We start from the raw sequence: 20,239 nt of genomic DNA on the forward strand, positions 1-20,239 counted from the left end.
TCACCACTTTAACCCTCCATTCCAGCACGGTGACATAGTGTCTGACCACAGCGACTTCGTTCTGACGGCTCCCCTGGTGTCACAGATAGAAGATCAGTTCATTTATGTAACCCCGTCCAGTCAGGAATCTCACCCATTTACATATCTGTTTACTCACGCATTGCAGTTGAATCAAAGTTTGCGGATATTAGCTATCACATCACCTTGTAGTCAAGAACAGAAATGCAATCTAGACTCAGTAGTATGCAACTGCCAGCTGCATTTGCTAAAACGTGCAGTCTACAACAAAGCACACTACACTGGCTATTATATCCCACAATGCAATGCACTTGTCTTATTTCTTGACTCTTTTTTTTGTATTTTATTGGACTGCTAAAAAGACATTTTCACACAAACATGGATTAAAAATAAAAAGAGCATTATATCTATTTATCATATTATTTTGTCTGTGTGTGTGTGTGTGTGTATGTATATATATATGTGTGTGTGTGTGTGTATATGTGTGTATATATATAATCGTGTGGGGAAAAAAAGCATCTAAATATTTTAATATTTTATATGCATTTAAATATTTTTATGGATATTTCAGCTTTATATTTTCTAATGTATACGTGTAAGTATAATGTTTATCCTTGCATTGTATTGCATTCACAAGCCTTTTAGGCAGTATAGAGTACATACTGTATATAATGAGTTTTCAGATGTTACTATATCATGTATTTTAGCATATATACCAATAACCATGCTATTGTAATAAATACTATTTATAATAGCAAGTAAACACACACCTGTGACCTTACACCTATATATCGCCCAAAAATGATAATTTGGTAAGTTTCATTATTCACTCTCATGTCGTTCCAAAAGAAGATGGGATCCCAATTTTTGTAAATACAGTGTAAGTCAGTGGGAACCAGAAGCAGTTTGGTTACCAAGATTCTTCAAAATAGCTCTTGTGTTGCTGAGAACAAGGAAAGTCATACAGGTTCGGACCGTCGTGAGAGTGAACAAATGATGACAGAATTTTTTTGGGAAGACTGTCCCTTAAAGTGTTTTCTAGATATCAACCTGCTGAACTCTTTTCCTTTTGTCCCTCACCCATCTTCTTCATGCCTACAGAAAGATGAGGTCTATCTGAATTTGGTGATGGACTATGTGCCTGAGAATGTGTACAGAGTGGCCAGACACTACAGCAGAGCCAAGCAGAATCTGCCTATGGTCTATGTGAAGGTAACATCTGTTAATACAATCTCAAATTTTCCTTTGTTTTGAAGACATGCGGTTTCTCCATGCTGGTCAAGCTCATGAACCAAAGTTGCACAACCTACTTAGTGAAACCAGTCATCTAGTAGCATGGACTATGGACTAGCTGGCCGTATGATCAGGTTTTTTTTTTTTTTTTTTGCTGCATTAAAATCACTGTTTATGTGTGTTTTCAGTTATATATGTACCAGCTGTTCCGCAGCTTGGCATACATCCACTCGTATGGGATCTGCCATCGAGATATCAAGCCGCAGAACCTCCTGCTCGACCCAGAGACAGCTGTACTCAAACTCTGTGACTTTGGAAGGTGAGACGGGGAAATGAGGTGCTGTCATGCATTTAACATCTGCTGTACACTTACCAGCACTCGTCATTCATTTTGAGATCTTCAGTAAAACATTGCTGAAACATTGCCTGAAGTTCTGTATTGATGCTCATAATCTTTAAAACCTTTTGGTGATTGACGACGGTAAATATAAATGATGCATACCTTTCTGTTCAAACGTTTGGAAATTTAAAAATGTATACTTTTATTCCCCAAGGAGACATCAAAAGTGACAGTAAATACACTGTCAGAAAAGATCTCTATTACATATAAAGGATCTGGATCACAGTTTCCACAAAATATGAAGCAGCATATGTAGACGTGTGTTGGTGTAATTTCTGCTTATGTCTAATTCTCTCTCATTTGGTGTGTTTCTTTCTATCTCCTGCAGTGCTAAGCAGCTGGCGCGTGGTGAGCCTAATGTTTCCTACATCTGCTCGCGCTACTACAGAGCCCCTGAGCTCATTTTCGGAGCCACGGACTACGCTTCCAGCATAGGTAATCTAATGCTCTTTTTATCTCTGAAACTTTTTAAACTACACCAGGATTTGTGTACTAATGCTAACTCTTTTTATAAAAAGATTCAGTATCATGCAAAATCCTTTCCTGTTGCAATTTGTCTCACTAATGGAGTCATTATGCTCACCAAGGCTGTATTTATCAGTATGATACACTGCTCAAGAAACATTTGATATTATTATTCTCAATGTTGAAAACAACACAACTGTTATTTCTGATATATGATTTAAAATGCATTACTTTACAGGTTTTCATGGTTAAAACTGCATGCACCAGCAAAAAGTGTATCAATTTTGACATTTTTTTGTGTCTAAATGCTTTAATAAACACAACTTCAGCGTAGTTATCGTGTAAATGCTGTAATATTGAGTGTTTAACTTTGTTTCCATACAGATATTTGGTCGGCTGGCTGTGTACTGGCCGAGCTGCTGCTTGGACAGCCCATCTTTCCTGGTGACAGTGGTGTAGATCAGCTCGTTGAAATCATCAAGGTAAGTGTGTGTGTGTGTGTGTGTGTGTGTGTTTTCAGAAATAATCTTAAAGGGATAATCCACCCCATAATGACATTTTTGTCATTAACCACTTCACCCCCACGTCATTCCAAACCTTTAAAAGCTTTGTTCGTCTTCGAAACACAATTTAAAAGGGGAGGTGAAATGCTTGTTTTCACTCAATATCCTGTTAATCTTGAGTACCTATAAAGTAGTACTGCAGCCTTCATAACTCCAAAAAGTCTTTAGTTTTATTATATTTATAAGAGAAAGATAGTCTGTACCGATTTTTCCCGGAAAAACACGACCGGCTGGAGGCGCGACGTGTGGGCGGAGCTAAAGAATCACGAGTGCCAGTAGGCTTTTGCGTTGAGAGCATGTGGAAGCTGTGACACAGATCCAGAGGCTGAAATTTAACAAGAGCAGCATCAGTAACGGCGTCTCTATGTGGTATATACTGAAACTGTATATATTTGCTTAGCGGTTTTGGAAAATGACTAAGTTTTTTAAGCTGTACATGTGGAAAGTGCAGTTTGATGACAACATCGCATGTTGTTTACTTGATGTGCTTACACGCTGATAGCTAAGTTAATAACACAGAGATATTTGAAGCAGTTTTACTCACCGCCTTCGGTTCCAACACACGATCGTGACCCTTTTTCGTTGGGATTGCATTATCCTTAAGAAATAAACGATGTGCAAATCCGTCTTCAAACTGGGCCTTGTTTGTAAAACAAGCATCTTCGAAATGCAGGGAACAAACACAAACACTTGCACAACTCCGTTGATGCTCTGTAAAAATAAACTCCATCCACTGGTCCCTTAATGCTGTTTCTCTGTTGTTAATCTGTGCAGGGTTGTCTTGCCCTGGCAACCAAAAACACACTCCTTTTGTGACTTTTCGTGACACTTTCGCTCTGATCAGGCTGTGCTCAGCCTCTCTCAGTGCTCTGCTCTACGGGAGCGCGTGCTCTTCCGGCAGACGTGCCTTAGGACCCATATAAGGAAATTCCGCTCCATCTAACGTCACACAGACCCATACTCGAAAAAAACTTTCCGAAACTTCTGACAAACCGGTTTCGGAAACCGTTTTGTCCGTTTTGTCAGACAGAAACTGAGTTTTTTACACTGTTAAAGAGTTGGATTCCCATGGCATGGGAATCCAACTCTTTAACAGTGTAAAAAAACTCAGTATGCATGAAATAGCATTTCACCCCCCCTTTAAGATATTTTGGATGAAAACCAGGAGGCTTGTGACAGTCCCATTGACTGCCAAGTAAACAACAGTGTCAAGGTCCAGGAAAATCTGAAAAGCATCGTCAGAATATTCCCTCTGCCATCGCTGCCTTTTGTGTCAGCCGCGCCACAAGGATACTTTTGATTTGAAAGAAAATGGTGCATCCTTGTGGCGTGGCTGACACAGAAAAGCATACTCTGCCTGCGTTCAGCTCAGATTCGCCAAAATGGTGCTGCGCTGATGTGGACCACTGATAGCAGATGGACTATTCTGAAGATGCTTTTTATACTTTTCTGGAGAAAAATTGTTGAATAAATTCGTTATTTTTATTTATTTGCTATTTGTGAAATGCAGTTATATTTTTTTCTGTGGCGCTCTCCTAGTTTACAGCCCAATCATAAATGCACTACTTTGAATAATTAAACTGACTAATATTTTAAATGTTACCTACAGAGTTAATTGAAAGAAGTTAAAGTACTAAAATTATTGAAAAGTACAAAAACTGAATTAAAAATGTATAAAAATAAAAAAAAATCTAAATAATAATATAAAAAATATATATAAATATATATAAAAATATATAAAGATAAACAATATTACCATCCATACAAATGGACGATAATGTTTATTCTGGTATATAATAATAATGGTTGTGCATTTTTTGCTCTGAAAGTGACTCCAGCTGTATTGTTTCTCTGTATTGTTATAGTTGCGGTGTGGACTATACATTTAATTGTCAATATAATAATAGAACTTGTTTCCTCCAGGTTCTGGGAACTCCCACACGAGAGCAGATCCGGCAGATGAACCCAAATTACACTGAATTCAAGTTTCCACAGATAAAGGCACACCCGTGGACTAAGGTTTTTATATCACTTTCATCCTTCTCTTTTCTCCTTACTTTAATTCTAGACTTTGATTCTGGCCCATAATAACTTCTTATTTTACAGAGTCTGTCTTAAAGAGTATTTTCTACCAACACAATTGTACTTTAATTTCTCCCCTGTGACTTGTTTAAAACTAAGAGGACAAATCTATATAAAAAATCTGTATTTGTGCAGTCAAAAGCTGAAATGATTATACAGACAATTGAGAAAGCATTCATAATTCCTGTGTTGTTGTCTTTGTGTTAGGTTTTACGGCCCCGGACCCCTCCGGAGGCGATAGCTCTGTGTTCTCGACTGCTGGAGTACACCCCTACGGCCCGCCTCACTCCTCTAGAGGCCTGCGCTCACACTTTCTTCGACGAGCTCCGTGAGCCCAACCTCAAGCTCCCGAATGGAAGAGAGCGGCCTGTGCTGTTTAATTTCTCCACACAGGGTATGTTGCACACAAATGATGGGGATCGATTGAATCTTTTTGAGGTATTGGAACAAGTGTTAACTCATTTCAATAGCAAATATACAGCACCATTCAAATACTTTTTGAGTTTGTTATATTTTTTAATGTTTCTGAAAGTGTCTTGGGCTCAGAGTTTATTTCATCAAGAAGGCAGTAATATTGTGAAATATCATTACAATTTAAAAGGACTATTCTCTAGTTGATGTATGTTAAAATGTAATTTATTGCTGTGATGCAAAGCTGAATTTTCAGCTTCATTCCTCCAGTCTTCAGTGTCACATGATCCTTCAGAAATCATTCTAATATGCTAATTTGTGAATCAAGAAACATTTAGCAGCCATTACTTCAGCCATTTCTTATTACCGTATTTTTTGGACTGTAAGTCGCACCTGAGTATAAGTCGCATCAATCCAAAAATCATCATGATGAGGAAAAAAACATAAGTCGCACTGGACTGTAAGTCGCATTTATTTAGAACCAAGAACCAAGAGAAAACATTACCGTCTACAGCCGCGAGAGGGCGCTATATGTCTTTAGTATAGTCTACAGGAGCACAGAGCAGCATAGAGTGCCCTCTGCCGGCTGGAGATGGTAATGTTTTCTCTTGGTTCATGTCTCTTAGTTCGTTTCTCTTGGTTCATGTCAAATTAATTTTGATAAATAAGTCACACCTAAAAGTGGGACTTATAGTCAGGGAAATATGGAAAAACACTATATGTTTTTACAGTCTGTTTTGTACAGTTTAGTTTAATGTACAGTCCAGCTTAACACAGTCTTGCTGAATAAAAATATTAATTTATTTCCCCCAAAAAAATATTTTACAGACTCCAAAAGTTTTTTTGAACGTAAGTGTAAATGTGTTTGTACGTGCATAATTCTGTCTTTTACACCAATATTTGTTGATTTAATGATCAGAGTTGTCCAGTAACTCCTCGCTGGCCTCCGTACTCATTCCCTCACATGCTCAGAACCAGGCGGAAAACTCTTCCCAGTCTGCCTCGGCTGCAACAGGTCAGTGTTTCACTTTCAGCCACTCACAAAGCCCTAGACTCTCCTCATCAGCTCTTTTTAATAACCTTCTCTTACTGTTCCAGGTGCTAACAGCGGCGACCGTGGCCTGAATGCCAACGCTGCCTCTGCCGCCCCCAATCCTTCAACTTGAACCCCATCCACCCCTCAATGGGCCACTTTACCCTGCTGCTTATAAGCCACGCCCATTCCCCGAGGTCAAGGGGCGTGGCTAAAACTAACCGAAAAGCTCATGATATGATGGATGCACCAACCAAACCTTCCCCCAGTCATTGTCTTGGTTTTTATTATTATTATTATTATTTTATTTATTTGCTCTAACAGACACGATGAGGGCTAAGAAACACCACTTCAGGACTATCTGTGGTGATGTTTGAAAATTCTCTCTCTCTATATATATATATTTACACTTACATAAACCGTTACACCTACAAATATGTCTACTTTGACATTTTTTTAAAGGGAAATCTGTATGCTGTAGCTGCTGCTTCTTTTATAATCATCTCGGCCCCATTCCTGGTTAATTATGGGTAGAGACAGACTTTGAATATGAGCTGGCACAGGTGGGATTCAGGAAAGCTGGATCCTGATTGGTCCAATACGACCAAATCCTGAATCGGTTCAACAGCATGGACTGATTTTCCATGACTATGTGAAATATATACTAATGACTTTTGCCTTTTCCCTCAGTATTGGGCGGAAATGTTGTATGCTTAAGCTGTATGCTGCTGTGTACCTCTTTGTTTTTCGACATCGTTTGAAGGAGTGACATTATCCATTCGTTTCCTGCTCAGTTTCCTCCTTCCTGTTGTATAATACTTCACTGAACTCTACGGATGTTGACACACATGTGATATCGGATCATTTTTTTGTGAGCACGTGACGCGTGTGTGTGTAAGAGAGAGTGCATGCTGTACGTCTTATGTCTATAAATACTGTATGCTGATTAGTGAGCTAAAATAAACTAGCGCGTAATGAAGAAAAAAGATAATCAGGACCTTTAAACAGAGCAGGTTTCTGCACCGCAAATTCCAACCTTGAGGCTTAAGCAAGATGTTGGGTTTAGTTTTCGAAATCGTGTCATTCGGGTTCGAATTTAGCAGGAACGGGGGGCTGAAAGCAGTTTGAAATCTGTAACCATCTGGACTGCTCTGTCAGGAAGTCGACTCTAATGATGAGGAAAGAAGATAGGATGGGAACGTTTTCTCTACAGTCCGTTCGCTTCCATTTCTTCTTGTTTTTCTTCCTCTCGTCCTCTTTAGTGTCCCCTAGTGTTAGTGGAAGTGCACAACCAAGACAGTTGGATCGTGTTCCTCCAAATACGGTCTACAGAAGAGTCACTTCAGACTGTTGATGTCCCTCCCAAAAGTGCTGTTGAAAGAATATCCATCTGTTCTGTTGCCTACGTAAAGCCACAGTTCACCCAAGTTGCTCACACTCACGTTGTCCCAAACTCGTATGATTTATTTTCTTCCATAAACCCTTGATGAGAATGTTTACTTTTTATTTTAAGTGATCTTTTCGATGCAATGAAAGTGACTAAGGGCTGTAAACCATGAAAATTATAAAAAAAAAGTAATGTAATCCATGACTTGTGTGCTATATTAAAAGTCCTCTTGAAGTCATACAATCATTTTATGTGAGGAAAAATGCAAACTAAGTGGTTATAATCAACATACTAATAATCACTTCTTACTCCCTAACTCTCAAATACTGTGTCGTGTTCAAATTTGGAGACCCTTGGCATCACTGAAATAAAACCTTATGTAATACCCAGTATGATTTGCCATATGAGCAAAACTGAAATATGAAAGCTTTGGCTAAGATTGTTTGTGTAATTTTTGGTGCTTGAAAGATGATGATCATTCACTTTCATTGTATGGAAACGATTCATCATCTCACTATTTTTATTCTGTTTTATTTTTTTTTACAGTCTCTTTTTTTTTTTTTTTTTTTAATATGACAGTTTTTTGGGTCAATTGTCCATTCAATGTTCTTCTGAACTTTTTTTAAAATGACCAGTTATTAAAATATGATCTTGTATGAAGGTGCTCCATCACTTTCATGTATTAAAATTTGTTTAAGGGACTTATTCATTTCCTCATCCAAGCTCTTGTTCAGGCCAGTTCACTGTCATAGCAGGAAAAATAAATTTAACAGTGTTTTTTTTTTTTTTTTTTTTACTTCGAGTTTCAGAAAGACTTTATCTTAAAGGGGTCATATTTGGTTTAACAGAATATGCTGACGTGCTTTAAAGTAAAAAAAAAAAAACGATTCATTATCAACTGTACATTATTGTAGGTCCTCTATGACCTGCTGCTCTCAAATGCAACCGCGTGCATGCACACACACACACACACACGACATGCAAAGCTGCAAAGTCTGAATGACCTCCTCTCCTAGGTTCACGAAACAGTCGTCCATAAAATGCATTGCAGTTCTGCTGTAAGTAAGCTTAAAGATTCCTAAATGCATCTATTTACGGAGGCCAAATTAAGTGTTTTTGCTTTCACCTAGATTCACAGCATCCCCCTTCAACACTAACTGCAGTTACTGAAACCCAGCCTTCTTTCTTTGCGTGAACATTTGGGTGGCATTACGCAAATATTTCCACATAGTGACATAGACATGTTTTAGGGGGCGTGGCCGAGTCTTAACTTTGATAAAGAATATCTCTATGGTTTCGAGACTTTGGTCTTTGCAACTTTACAGATCTTCTTCATGCACCAAGAGCTTTTAACACTCCAAAGAGAAAGGAAAAAATGTATTTATTTATTTTATGTTCTTTTAATTGATATGGAAGATTTTATATTTACAGGTTTTTTTTATCATTTACGTGCGTAAGAATAAGGTGTCAAGTATCTACAGTGTTAAGTAATGATTTTGCAATAATATATTTTTGATTTGTGTTTGGGGTTTTGTAAAATACTTTCAGCAGCACTTAAAGGGAGTGAAGTCATGTAGCGCTACAACCATTTTCATAAGCTTCATTAAAATATGTTTTTAAAGCCTCTGCTGTTAGCAGTCACATTGCTTCATGATTTACTTTTCTCAGTGACTCATATTTGAAACAAATATGAGATGAAAGGGAATATGTAGAAATACACACTTGAACTCCTGGTAGCCATAAAAGTTCAACAGGCACCAAAACTGAAAACAAACAAACTGATACATATAATAATTATTATTATTCTTTTCTCTGTACATGACAGTATGTTGAACGTCACACTGATGTGTTTTCTGTCCCTTGTGTGCTCTGGTTCAGAGAAGTCACCTGATACTGTACTGTATTGAATAAAGTATAGCTTAGCCTCACTCCATCACACTGCTGCTTCTCTCTTTATTGCTGTGTCTTTTTTCCACCTCCCTGCACACCTTCACCCTTCTCTATGTACAGTTGGGGGACAGTATGAAATAGTGAAAGCTTTAACTCTCTTGTTGCAGACCTGTATGAATTTCTTTCTTCTAAGTGGATCATGGGAGATATTTGAATGGTGGAAGCCTTATGGACGAAAAAAGAAGCATTCTTCATTCTGGAGACATTATTTAATTCCTTACATTTATATAGCGCTTTTCTAGGCACTCAAAGCGCTTTACATAGACAGGGGGTATCTCCTCATCCACCACCAGTGTGCAGCATCCACCTGGATGATGCGACGGCAGCCATAGTGCGTCAGAACGCCCACCACACACCACACCCCAGCTTACTGGTGGAGAGGAGACAGAGTGATGAAGCCAATCAGCAGATATGGGGACTGTTAGGAGGCCATGATGGTCAGAGGCTAATGGGCGAATTGAGCCAGGATGCCGAGGTCACACCTCTACCCTTTTCGAAAGACAACCTGGGATTTTTAATGACCACAGAGAGTCAGGACCTCGGTTTAACGTCTCATCCGAAGGACGGTGCTCGTTGACAGTTTAGTGTCCCCATCACTACACTGGGGCACTAGGACCCACACAGACCACAGGGTGAGCACCCCCTGCTGGCCTCACTAGCACCTCTTCCAGCAGCAACCTAGTTTTCTCAGGAGGTCTCCCATCCAGCTTCTGACCAGGCTCAGCCCTGCTTAGCTTTAGTGGGCAACCGGTCTTGGGCTCCAGGGTGATATGGCTGCAGGCGACATGTCATTATTCGACATGTCTTCAGTTATACATGTTATACATAAAATAAAATAAAAAAATTGTAATTTTAACAGTCAAATTTTTTAAAAACACTATGGAGAAAAAAAAAGGTAAAAGGTAACCCTTACCAAAAGTAGTATACTTCAAGTTCATTTTACTAAGTATACTTAATTAAAGTTCAAGTATATTTTAAGTATACTTTATGTAGCAAGTATACAAATATGAGTGTTCTAGTAGTATACTTGTAAGTGTACTGTTTCAGTACTCCTTGGGATTAAATTGGCCCACTTTCTAGTATAAAAAATTATACTTTTAAGTATAACAGTAGCAAACTTTGAGTACACAAATAGTTTACCTCTATGTTTGTACTGCAGTTATAGTAAAAGTGAACTTATAGATAGTTGACTAATTAAATACTTTGTACACTTTGAAGAATAGTCTATGTAAACTACTAGTTTAATAGTTTTATACTGCAAATCTGGGACAGTCTTCAAATGGGGAAAAATGCATTAATGACAAGGGCTAATATATGCCATAATTAGAAATGGGTGTTAATGTGTACTACTGGAGGTTATAACATTAGCAAAAGTTCACAGTAGCTAGCAGCAAGATAAACCAGCTAGATAGAGAGATGCTACAGAGATGGAACCTGGGAAATGTATTCCAATAGCAAGCAAAGGTATCAGGTTAATTTCATTTCCCAAATTCCCAGTTAGTTTAGTATATACGGTTCAAATCACTGAGCAGGAGGGGGATCTGCCCCCAGGCCAGTCGACAATGTTCTGCACACACACACACACACTGGTATCACAAAACATGCAGAATATAATGGTGTGATAGATGAGGAGTCTTTGTTCCCCAAGTAGCCCCAATTTCAATAGAATAGAGAACTTTAATAACCAAATGAATAATCTGTTAATCAAATTGTTGCTTAAATTTTCGCTTGATTTTTTTTGATGTTAATACAATGTTAAACAAATGTTAACAATTTTAATAGAGTTTAGAGTTTTAAGTGAATAAACACAGTTAAACCTGTGTAGAGACAGAAATTATCTTTCCTGATATTGGAATAGCCTACATTTTCTTATTGAGATTTCTGTACTTGCAATATTTTTCATAATGCTTTTTAAAAATGGGTGATACTGTGTTTGGCATGCATAAAGCGGTGAATATATATTGTCTTTTTAAAGCATATGTCCCAGATTATCAAAAACACTAACAGGTGTGGCATGTCTCCTCTACATTCTTCTGGTGTGCTCAAAAACACAAATGAGGGATTTCAGAAAAGTCTAATGTTTTGATATAATGTGTTAATTAGCCGAATTCGCCCATTAGTGTGAAGAAGTTTCTTCAGACTGAGAAAAAACAATTCTTCCAAAGGGAAAGGGGGCCTCTACACTCTGCCAAAATTACTCTGGTTTAATAGGTGAGTTCAGCCACCATCACAACCCTGAAACAGATACTGTTTCTGTACTGAACTCTTATTAGTGTTGCGTCCACAGCTCCTCGTTCCTGCATAAGCATGTCGGCCTGCTGGAGCTATGCTCTCCAAACCTGTAATCATTCAAGACTTACATCTGCTGATCTGCCTTTCTCTAACCTTGGTGGTGGGGATAATATAAAATCAGCTAAATCAAATCTAACAACTAATTGCAACAAAAATGTAACAAACTGCAATGATTAACTTTTTGCAAGCAACAATAAAAGCAGTCAGTCAGTGTCTTGCAAAATGAACAAACAACTGAGAGATATCCCTTTAAAATAAACAAGATTCAGAAGACAAAAAAAGCCTAGTCCTCACAGCCTCGTTTTCATCCGCAGTAAATTAAATACGACGTCTAACCTAATTAATGTCTATCCTGCCTAAGGGCGCATGTTCTTTGTTGCATTTCCTTGCATTTAGATGCTTTTCAATGACTCCTGATAGCATCAGTCAAATGCTTTGAGAAGCCTGATTGGGTTAGGATGAGGACTTTTTCTGTTTAACACTCTTTAAAAAGAAAAGGATAGCTACTACCGCTTTCTTTTCTTTTTTTTTCTTTCGATCTGAGCGCCTGGTTCAAGATGACTGCAGTGACTGTAGATAGTAATGTTTGTCAAAGGGTTTCAATGGCGCCATCTTCTGGACAATAGACAAGAGCCAAAGGATAGAGCTGTTCGGCAACTGATGCTTGAAATAATAATAATAATAATAATAATAATAATAATAATAATAATAATAATAATAATAATAAAATAAAAAGCTTCCTAAATTTCCTAAAAAATAATTACATATAAGTAGTCTACATGTTGTTCGTCAGTAATATTTTAGTATATTTGATATTCATTAGGCCTATGTTTAATATTTATCATATTTAATAAATATATTCACGTATGCAATTAACAAGAACACTCGTGCAAATCTGACCAAAGATATTATAGTCATTTTCCCTATGATTTTCTCCAAATAAAATGTTATTAAATTAAAAAAGTTAATGTTAACTTCCACTCTCGTAGTAGGCTATCCTACCAACAGATAGATAGATATATAGATAAAGACGGATAGACGGTTAAATTTAAGAAAGAATATATTTTTATTTTATTTTAGACTAATAAATATTTGGTATTTTTCAAGGCACTTCCAACATAAGGCCAATAAGTACTTCCTCTGACGGATAACCTCCGTGTCAGATGATCTTAAAAGAGTTACACATCTACCTGCTCCACAAGAGCACGTCAGTATAATAATAAAACATAATATACAGCAGCTTCCTTCCGTCATTTCATGTGGCTTTGGGAAACAGAGTTCATATGTGACACCAGTCCAAGATGATAGCCTAGGCTACTATAATTAATTACAGAAGTAATTACAAGCGGTTGTCAAAATAATTACAAAAGTAGCTATGTTTGTAGTTAAAATTATCCAGCACTTATTTGTGCAATTACCAACGTTATTATAATAATATCCCCTGTGAATTTCGTGTAAACTTTCATAACTGCACAAGTCTCTCAAATCATTTCAAATTGGAGGAAGCCGTCAGACGAATGTTTTTTTTTAAGACAAATAATACATCCCATAAGACACGGGTCCGTTAAATAGTCCTGGGATCGGAACGGGCCGCGGGAAAGAGGCTGGAGGTCCGTACAAAGATGATGGAGATCCGAGAGGGAAGGGCAGCGCGAAGGGGGCCAGAAGCGGCTTGGAGGCGCATTTGAACTTCTCCAGCTCGGCCTCCTGAAGTCTCTTGGCCTTCGCCCTCCTGTTCTGGAACCAGATCTTGACCTGGGTCTCGGTGAGGTTTAGAGAGTTGGAGAACTCGGCCCGTTCGGCGATGGAGAGGTACTGTTTCTGCCTGAACTTGCGCTCGAGGGAGAGCAGCTGGGAGGTGCTGAAGGGCGTGCGCGGCTTGCGGTTCGTCTTGTGCTTGCGCAAGGTGCACGGCGTTGGGCTCGGGTGACCTGGAAGAAGCAGCGGGAAAAAATATTATTTCTTCAGAAATAAGAAAAATTTCAATGCCATAATCTTTCTTCCTCGTGCATGTTTTTACAGCCCTTGTTTCGTTCCTTATTTCTGGCGAAATTCACTGAAATTTCGTTCTTTTTAGTTCTGAAACTCACTAATGATCTGTATATTGTGTGCAAATAGCTATTACTTTTTAATAGTCATTTCACAACAACAATGATAATGTTTTTAAATTATTTAGCCTACTTTTACTGATTAATTATTAGTTATCATTGCAAGCGTTTAATATTTAATAGACAAATATTATTGTTGTCGTTGTTGTTAGGCTATTATTGTAAAAGTAAAAGCAGTAGGGCCTATCTATTAGTAATTAGAAAAGTGTCATGGTTAAACGTCTAAATATATATTTTATATATACATATTTGTTTTTCATTTTTTAAAAACATTTTTCTTCCTTTTAAATCTAAAACATTATAATTATTTTATAAACAAACTTTCGAGATTGTCAATACAAATCAATACAAATCGTTTTGTTTACTCATTCTGGTTAACTGATAAAATTATTGAAGGAAAAAAATAATTATTATTAAGGTTATAATAATATTGTTTCATTAACACTAATATAAATATACATTTATATTAAATTTATAAACACTAATTTAAATTAAATGTAGCCTATATGTAAAAAAAAATCTTTAATTGTGCATCAAAATGTTATTAGCCTATATTTATACTCTTTTGAAATAAACAAAATCAAAACAAACAAACTCATCAATGTCTGTAAATAGTAGAAACGCTTACGAAGTGGAGATGTGAAAGATGAGTTTGACCAAGTGCTCTGTTCCTTATCGCTCAATTCTTCACTGTCGTCGTTGAGGCTGTCCGAAACGCTCGACAAACTGTCCACAGAAACTTTGGTTTCCTCTACAAAGTAAGTCCTGACTAAGTCCTCCTGTCCCAGTCTCTGGTGTGGGAGAGCCGGGGAGCACGCGACCTGGCAGCTGGATTTGGCCATCAGGGATTCAACACTGAACGGGAGGTAAGTCTTCTTCACTTTATGTCCCGTGTCGCTGGTCACATCTCTCGGCTTTTGACTTTCCTCGCTGTCCGAGTCCGACTTCTCTTGAGCTGTCGTTTCAACGGGTCCCTTCGGAGGATTCATCGTAAACCATCCGCCGCAAGTTGTTGCATATAGCTACTATCGCGTCTCAACTTCTATCAGGATGTTGTCGCGCGCTGTTTAGTACACTTATAATAGTTCCAAACTGCTCTCCTCCAATCAGCGCGCGCGCTCTTCCAGCTGACTTACAGACGCCTCCTTGTGATTGGTCGGAATGTTCCCCTGGGGCACTCTCGGACCAATCACAACCGACCCCTCAGAAGTCATGTGGTCCAGCTGACACCAAGACATCAAGGGGATATTGAGAAAAATGAGTACTTAATCGCGGATGTCGTGCTGAGATGGTGTGTAGATGGCCTCGGGGCGCTTGACTCTTTGGAGCAAAACGTAAACCGATTTTAGCCCAATTAAACAGTGGGGAAGCGCTCACACTATCTGTATCCGACTGTTGAGAAGTCATTGAAAAGGCACAATGGAATTACTCCACACCAAAACTTTGGTCATAGGAATACACGGTAAACAAGAAAACCGGAATGTCTTGTTCGCAAAGCTACAGTTTGTAAAATGCTGTTGTTAAGAATTTATTTTCATGTAAGCTAAAATAATAAATAAATAAAAATAAATCTAACTACAGTCAACAATGTAGCCTTGAAATATTATATAGTAAAGCATATAAAATGACTTGAATACAGCTGTTTTATAAAAAAATAAAACAAGTTTGATTCACAAAGTCAACAGTGACAAGAAACGTTTTAATAAAAGGCTCATCAAAATCCAAGTGGCACATATTTCAGCCCATATATAGGCCTCTACACACGAAAAGCAATATTATTTGTATTTTTTTAAATATTAAAAATATAAAGGCTTGTTTTTGAAAAAGCATTTCGTGTATGGAAACCTTTCAGTGTTGCTTTATTGAGAAAAGCTTTTGTGAGGGCAGAAACTGATTCGAAAGGGCTGCAAGTTACACAATACTTCGGCAATTTAAGGCATGTCACGGGCTTTAAAGGCTACAAAAGGCTCAGCTGAGAAGCGAGCAGAGTTTTCTTCTCTCTCATTTAGAGCCAGACGAGCTGCGTTCTGGAAGGCGCCAGAGACGGCGGGATCAAAAGAGAAGGTACCTCGAGGAGGAAAAGGCAACAGTTTAACTCCACTTAACCAATTGTCCTCAAAATATGTAGTCCTGAGCATAGCTTCAAGGCCAAACGTCGACGTCAAGAAAATGAACCAGTACTTTCTCAAATCCGAAAAAAAGAAAGAAAAACGACTGAAAGTATGAACAAGCTCTCCTCAGTGTTTATAATAATTTCTCTTTTCTAAACATCAAAAGAGCACGTAGACCTACACCTAACAGTATATACAGGCTATATATATATATATATATATATATATATATATATATATATATACACAGTACAGACCAAAAGTTTGGAAACTATTTTTAATGTTTTTAAAAAAAGTTTCTTCTACTCATCAAGCCTGCATTTATTTGATCAAAAATACAGAAAAAAAATTAATGTTGTGATATATTATTACAATTTAAAATAATTGTTTTTAAATTTATTATACTTTAAATTATCATTTATTTATGTGATGCAAAGCTGAATTTTTAGGATCATTATCACATGATCCTTTAGAAATCATTCTAATATGATGATTCATTATCAAAGTTGGAAACACTTCTGCTGCTTAATATTTTTTCAGAACATGTGATACTTTTTTAGGATAGTTTGATGAATAAAAATTAAAAAAAAAAAATTGTAATAACAATATACACTACTGGTCAGTAATTTGGGGTCAGTAATTTTCTTTCTTTCTTTTTTTTTAAATAAAATCAATACTTTTATTCAGCAAGGATGTGTTAAATTGATAAAAAGTGATAGTTAAGAAAATATATTATTAGAATATATATTATTAGATTTTTTTTAAACATTTTGAACAAATGCAGTTCTTTTTAACCTTTTATTGATCAAATATATTAGACAGCAGAACTGTTTCCAACACTCATAATAAATCAGAATATTAGAATGATTTCTAAATGATCATGTGATAGACTGGATGTTACATGTGACACTGACGGCTGGACTAATGATGCTGAAAATTCAGCTTTGCATCACAGGAATAAATTATTTTTTAGAAGTATATTCAAATAGAAAACTATTATTTTAAGTTGTAATAATATTTTACAATATTACTGTTTTTTCTGTATTTTTGATCAAATAAATGCAGGTTTGAGGAGCAGAAGAAACTTCTTTTAAAAACATTAAAAATAGTAATGTTTCCAAACATATATATGAATAGGCTATAGCTAATAAGCTATCATTATAATGGTCTAATGATGATTGTGATCTGATGATTTTTTTATTTCATTGTGCATTGGCTACCGATTTCTCAGTCGATCTCAGATGCTCAATATTCTCTAAAAGCCAAATAATTGAAATGATCGCATCCGTTACTTGCTCATTTTAATGGCTGTAATGACGATAGTTTAATTGAACCCGTTTGAGTCGACTCTCTTTTGTAATATAAGAATCGTTTGGAACGAAGGACAAAACTGAAGCCTTAATCTAACTGGATATGGGACATGCTGCAGATGTAACCTAAATAAGATGCAGTCTGCCCTCGAGAGATAGACAGATTACCATAATAATCATCATTACAACAAAAGGATGTGGTTTCACTCTAAAAAATGCTGGGTTGTTTCAACCAAATTTTGGGTCAAATATGGACTAACCCAACTTTTGGGTTAAAAAATGTAATGAAAAAAATGAACCCAACAGTCCATATTTATAAGTCCATATTTGACCCAAAGTTGGGTTGAAACAGCCCAGCAGAAATGCCCTCTGAAAGTTGGGCTAGGCTGCATAGTTTATAGCCTATAGCCAATAATGGCTCTTTTCACATGGAGTCACTTCCAATCATTTTCAAGCTTGGTTGAAACCACTCAGTGAGTTCATAAAACCAGAGGCCAAGTCAAATTTAGCAGCATCAGAACAGCATAATACATACTTTAAATGTTGGTCATTGTGCGCTTGACATCCAGTTCTCTGTCCGCTTGAGTATTTATGCGTTCATGCATCCATTTTGACTAATCATTCATTAGTTCATTAGATAGTTATTTCCTTTTCTGTGTTTGATCTTTAAAAGTTAAAGCTTTTTATAAAAAACAAAACAAAACAAACAAACAAACAAAAAAAAGTAATATTAAATACATTTCTTACAAAAAGAAAGAAAAAAGGCCCACACACTGTAAGGATGAAAGAAGCAACAACAAAAAAAGGAACTGCAAATTTTTCGGTTTTGCATGACCACTTCAGGGCACCTTAAGTTACAGTGTGTTGGACATATTAAGCTAAAACTATATGTGTGTGTGTGTGAGAGAGAGAGAGAGAGAGAGAGAGAGTGTATACATATATATATATATATATATATATATATATATATATATATATATATATATATATATATACACACACATATATATATATATATAAAACTTTAAAATATTTTAAAAGTAATACAAATCATATTTTTCTTGCTTTGATAAGTAGTATAACCAAAATGCATTCAAATCTATGGAACAAAATTTATTTCACCGCTCCTTGTTCCTTGTAATGTTCTCCTGGTGCCATTGATGCCTGTGTTTGTGTTCCTCACCGATGCATTCTAACCAAAGTGACTTACAATTCTCAATCTAGTGAATATCGCACACACAAGCTCAAGAGACACTGTTACACTGCAGGCCGAGGCAGAGACAGTGACTAATGCTTGAAAAGGGAGATAAGTAGTTTAACACAGGAATATCTGACGCTATTATGGAACAGATGACAGATGAGGGAGTTTTATATTTGTCCAGCACTGAATGCATTGGGCGTATTCTGCTCAGTAATGTCTCAACAAAGGTTTAAACCCACTATGTGACAGAAGCTTTTATTTTCTGCAACAAAACTCATTGTGTTCAATGAGTGATGGAAGTGACCAAGTGTAAGACGGTGGTTTTATCCATTGACAGTGAACTGGCACACTAGACAAGTTTGCTTCAGGATTTTAAGCATTGTGGTCTATGGGTGGTCTTATGCACTTATTGTAGGATCATGAGGTTCCGTTTCATTTTATATGTTGCCTATGTATTCAGCTCATTAGGTTTTGGAACAGAGCTTATATGTGTCTATGTTTGTGAACGCTACTGTGGCCGTTCTATATTTACACCAATCAACCATGAATAGTTATGTGTGTGCGCCACTGTGGCGACTCCATGGTCACTTATACGAACCAGGAATGTCTCCACACTTTCATAGGCCAAACATGCACTGTTATTTTTCACGAAGACTCCCACAGCTGCCTAAATTACGCTTTAACTGCTGGGGTCACATCTCAACCGCGAGCTATTGTATGAAATCCAGCACTTGGAAGGACATGGAGTGGGTATTTTTCTTTCGGCTCTAGACTTGAGTAAGATTGCAATATGATACCATGCTAATTTGTGGCACAGCTGAATATACAAATTGACCTAAATAATCTGAACAGTCCATGGCACTAATAGACACATCTATCAGTTATGGTTATGTGACCGCAAATCTGGACAGTAGTATCTCTGCAGGCTCGATCCGTGCATGTGTTCCCATTTGACTTCATCGTGAACTAATACAGGTGTTTTTCCAGTCAAATAACATGATTTGCATATGAATTCATTTTCAAGTCGTTACATGGGAGTATTCGTGAATGTCTCTTGTAAAGAAGGTGTGACAGAAAAGTCGATCTTTGTGATTAGAGAATAAGCTCATTGGCACAAAGCTGTGGGATATGAGAAGAGATTTAATACGTTTCATAAGTGAAACATTTTACCCATAAAAAAAAGTGTTGTTCAATGTTAATGATTTTAAAGTTTTAGTAGAGGTAGGATGGATTGCTTTGGGGCTGAAACTTATATTTTCAGAGGCTCATAAAATTATTTTTTAAATTCTTCGGTATTCTTATGACGGCATTTTATTTTCCTTTTTTATAGGTCCTCTGGCATCTCCCTCGGTTGCCATCTGGTGTCATTTGATTATGTGGGAGATCAGGCATGAACAAATATGTGTGCTTGGTTCTCCTGAGATTACAATTTGAAAGTTTTACCATGAAAAAGCCAGGCACCAGGGGGCCGGTGGGTTGAAATGACTCTTTGAATCAACACTCTTTGGTCTCTTTCAATGAGAATCGAGAGGGAGCGCTGAGCTTTTAACAGCACTCACAGGACACGAGGCAGGAGGTCGGAGCCGCTGTCTCTGGGCAGATGTCTGTTTCACAGTGTCTGTGCTGATCCTGGAGCAGTTCTACAGCCTCTCTTCAATCTACAGTTTGATCACTC

General features: G+C 37.1%; 2 protein-coding genes across 2 annotated transcripts; one reads left to right on the forward strand and one right to left on the reverse strand.

Annotated features, from left to right (window-relative positions):
• Positions 1 to 869: 869 nt before the first annotated feature.
• LOC128017692 (glycogen synthase kinase-3 beta-like) lies at positions 870 to 9,525 on the forward strand. Its single transcript, XM_052603145.1, has 8 exons — positions 870 to 1,230; positions 1,440 to 1,570; positions 1,980 to 2,086; positions 2,501 to 2,598; positions 4,603 to 4,698; positions 4,969 to 5,155; positions 6,092 to 6,187; positions 6,271 to 9,525. Exons 1-8 carry the CDS (start codon positions 1,012 to 1,014, stop codon positions 6,336 to 6,338), a joined length of 1,002 nt encoding a protein of 333 aa, XP_052459105.1. The 5' UTR covers positions 870 to 1,011; the 3' UTR covers positions 6,339 to 9,525.
• Positions 9,526 to 12,876: 3,351 nt separating this feature from the next.
• On the reverse strand, positions 12,877 to 15,013 carry LOC127945991 (homeobox protein MSH-B). Its single transcript, XM_052542287.1, has 2 exons — positions 14,571 to 15,013; positions 12,877 to 13,765 (listed from the first exon to the last, which is right to left on the reverse strand). The coding sequence occupies exons 1-2, from the start codon at positions 14,929 to 14,931 to the stop codon at positions 13,362 to 13,364; spliced, it is 765 nt and encodes a 254-aa protein (XP_052398247.1). The 5' UTR covers positions 14,932 to 15,013; the 3' UTR covers positions 12,877 to 13,361.
• Positions 15,014 to 20,239: the final 5,226 nt, after the last annotated feature.

The sequence above is a fragment of the Carassius gibelio genome, chromosome A1, assembly GCF_023724105.1.
Source record: "Carassius gibelio isolate Cgi1373 ecotype wild population from Czech Republic chromosome A1, carGib1.2-hapl.c, whole genome shotgun sequence".
In the NCBI taxonomy this organism is placed as follows: Eukaryota; Metazoa; Chordata; class Actinopteri; order Cypriniformes; family Cyprinidae; genus Carassius; species Carassius gibelio.

What these genes read in the sequence shown, in the direction of transcription:
- LOC128017692 (XM_052603145.1), top strand. Translation starts at nt 1,012, where the DNA reads ATGATGACAGAATTTTTTTGGGAAGACTGTCCCTTAAAGTGTTTTCTA. An exon ending in AGGCACACCCGTGGACTAAG is followed by an intron (nt 4,699 to 4,968) that starts GTTTTTATATCA and finishes TCTTTGTGTTAG; the next exon opens with GTTTTACGGCCCCGGACCCC. An exon ending in GTTTAATTTCTCCACACAGG is followed by an intron (nt 5,156 to 6,091) that starts GTATGTTGCACA and finishes TTTAATGATCAG; the next exon opens with AGTTGTCCAGTAACTCCTCG.
- LOC127945991 (XM_052542287.1), bottom strand. Translation starts at nt 14,931, where the DNA reads ATGAATCCTCCGAAGGGACCCGTTGAAACGACAGCTCAAGAGAAGTCG. An exon ending in ATCTTTCACATCTCCACTTC is followed by an intron (nt 13,766 to 14,570) that starts GTAAGCGTTTCT and finishes TGCTTCTTCCAG; the next exon opens with GTCACCCGAGCCCAACGCCG.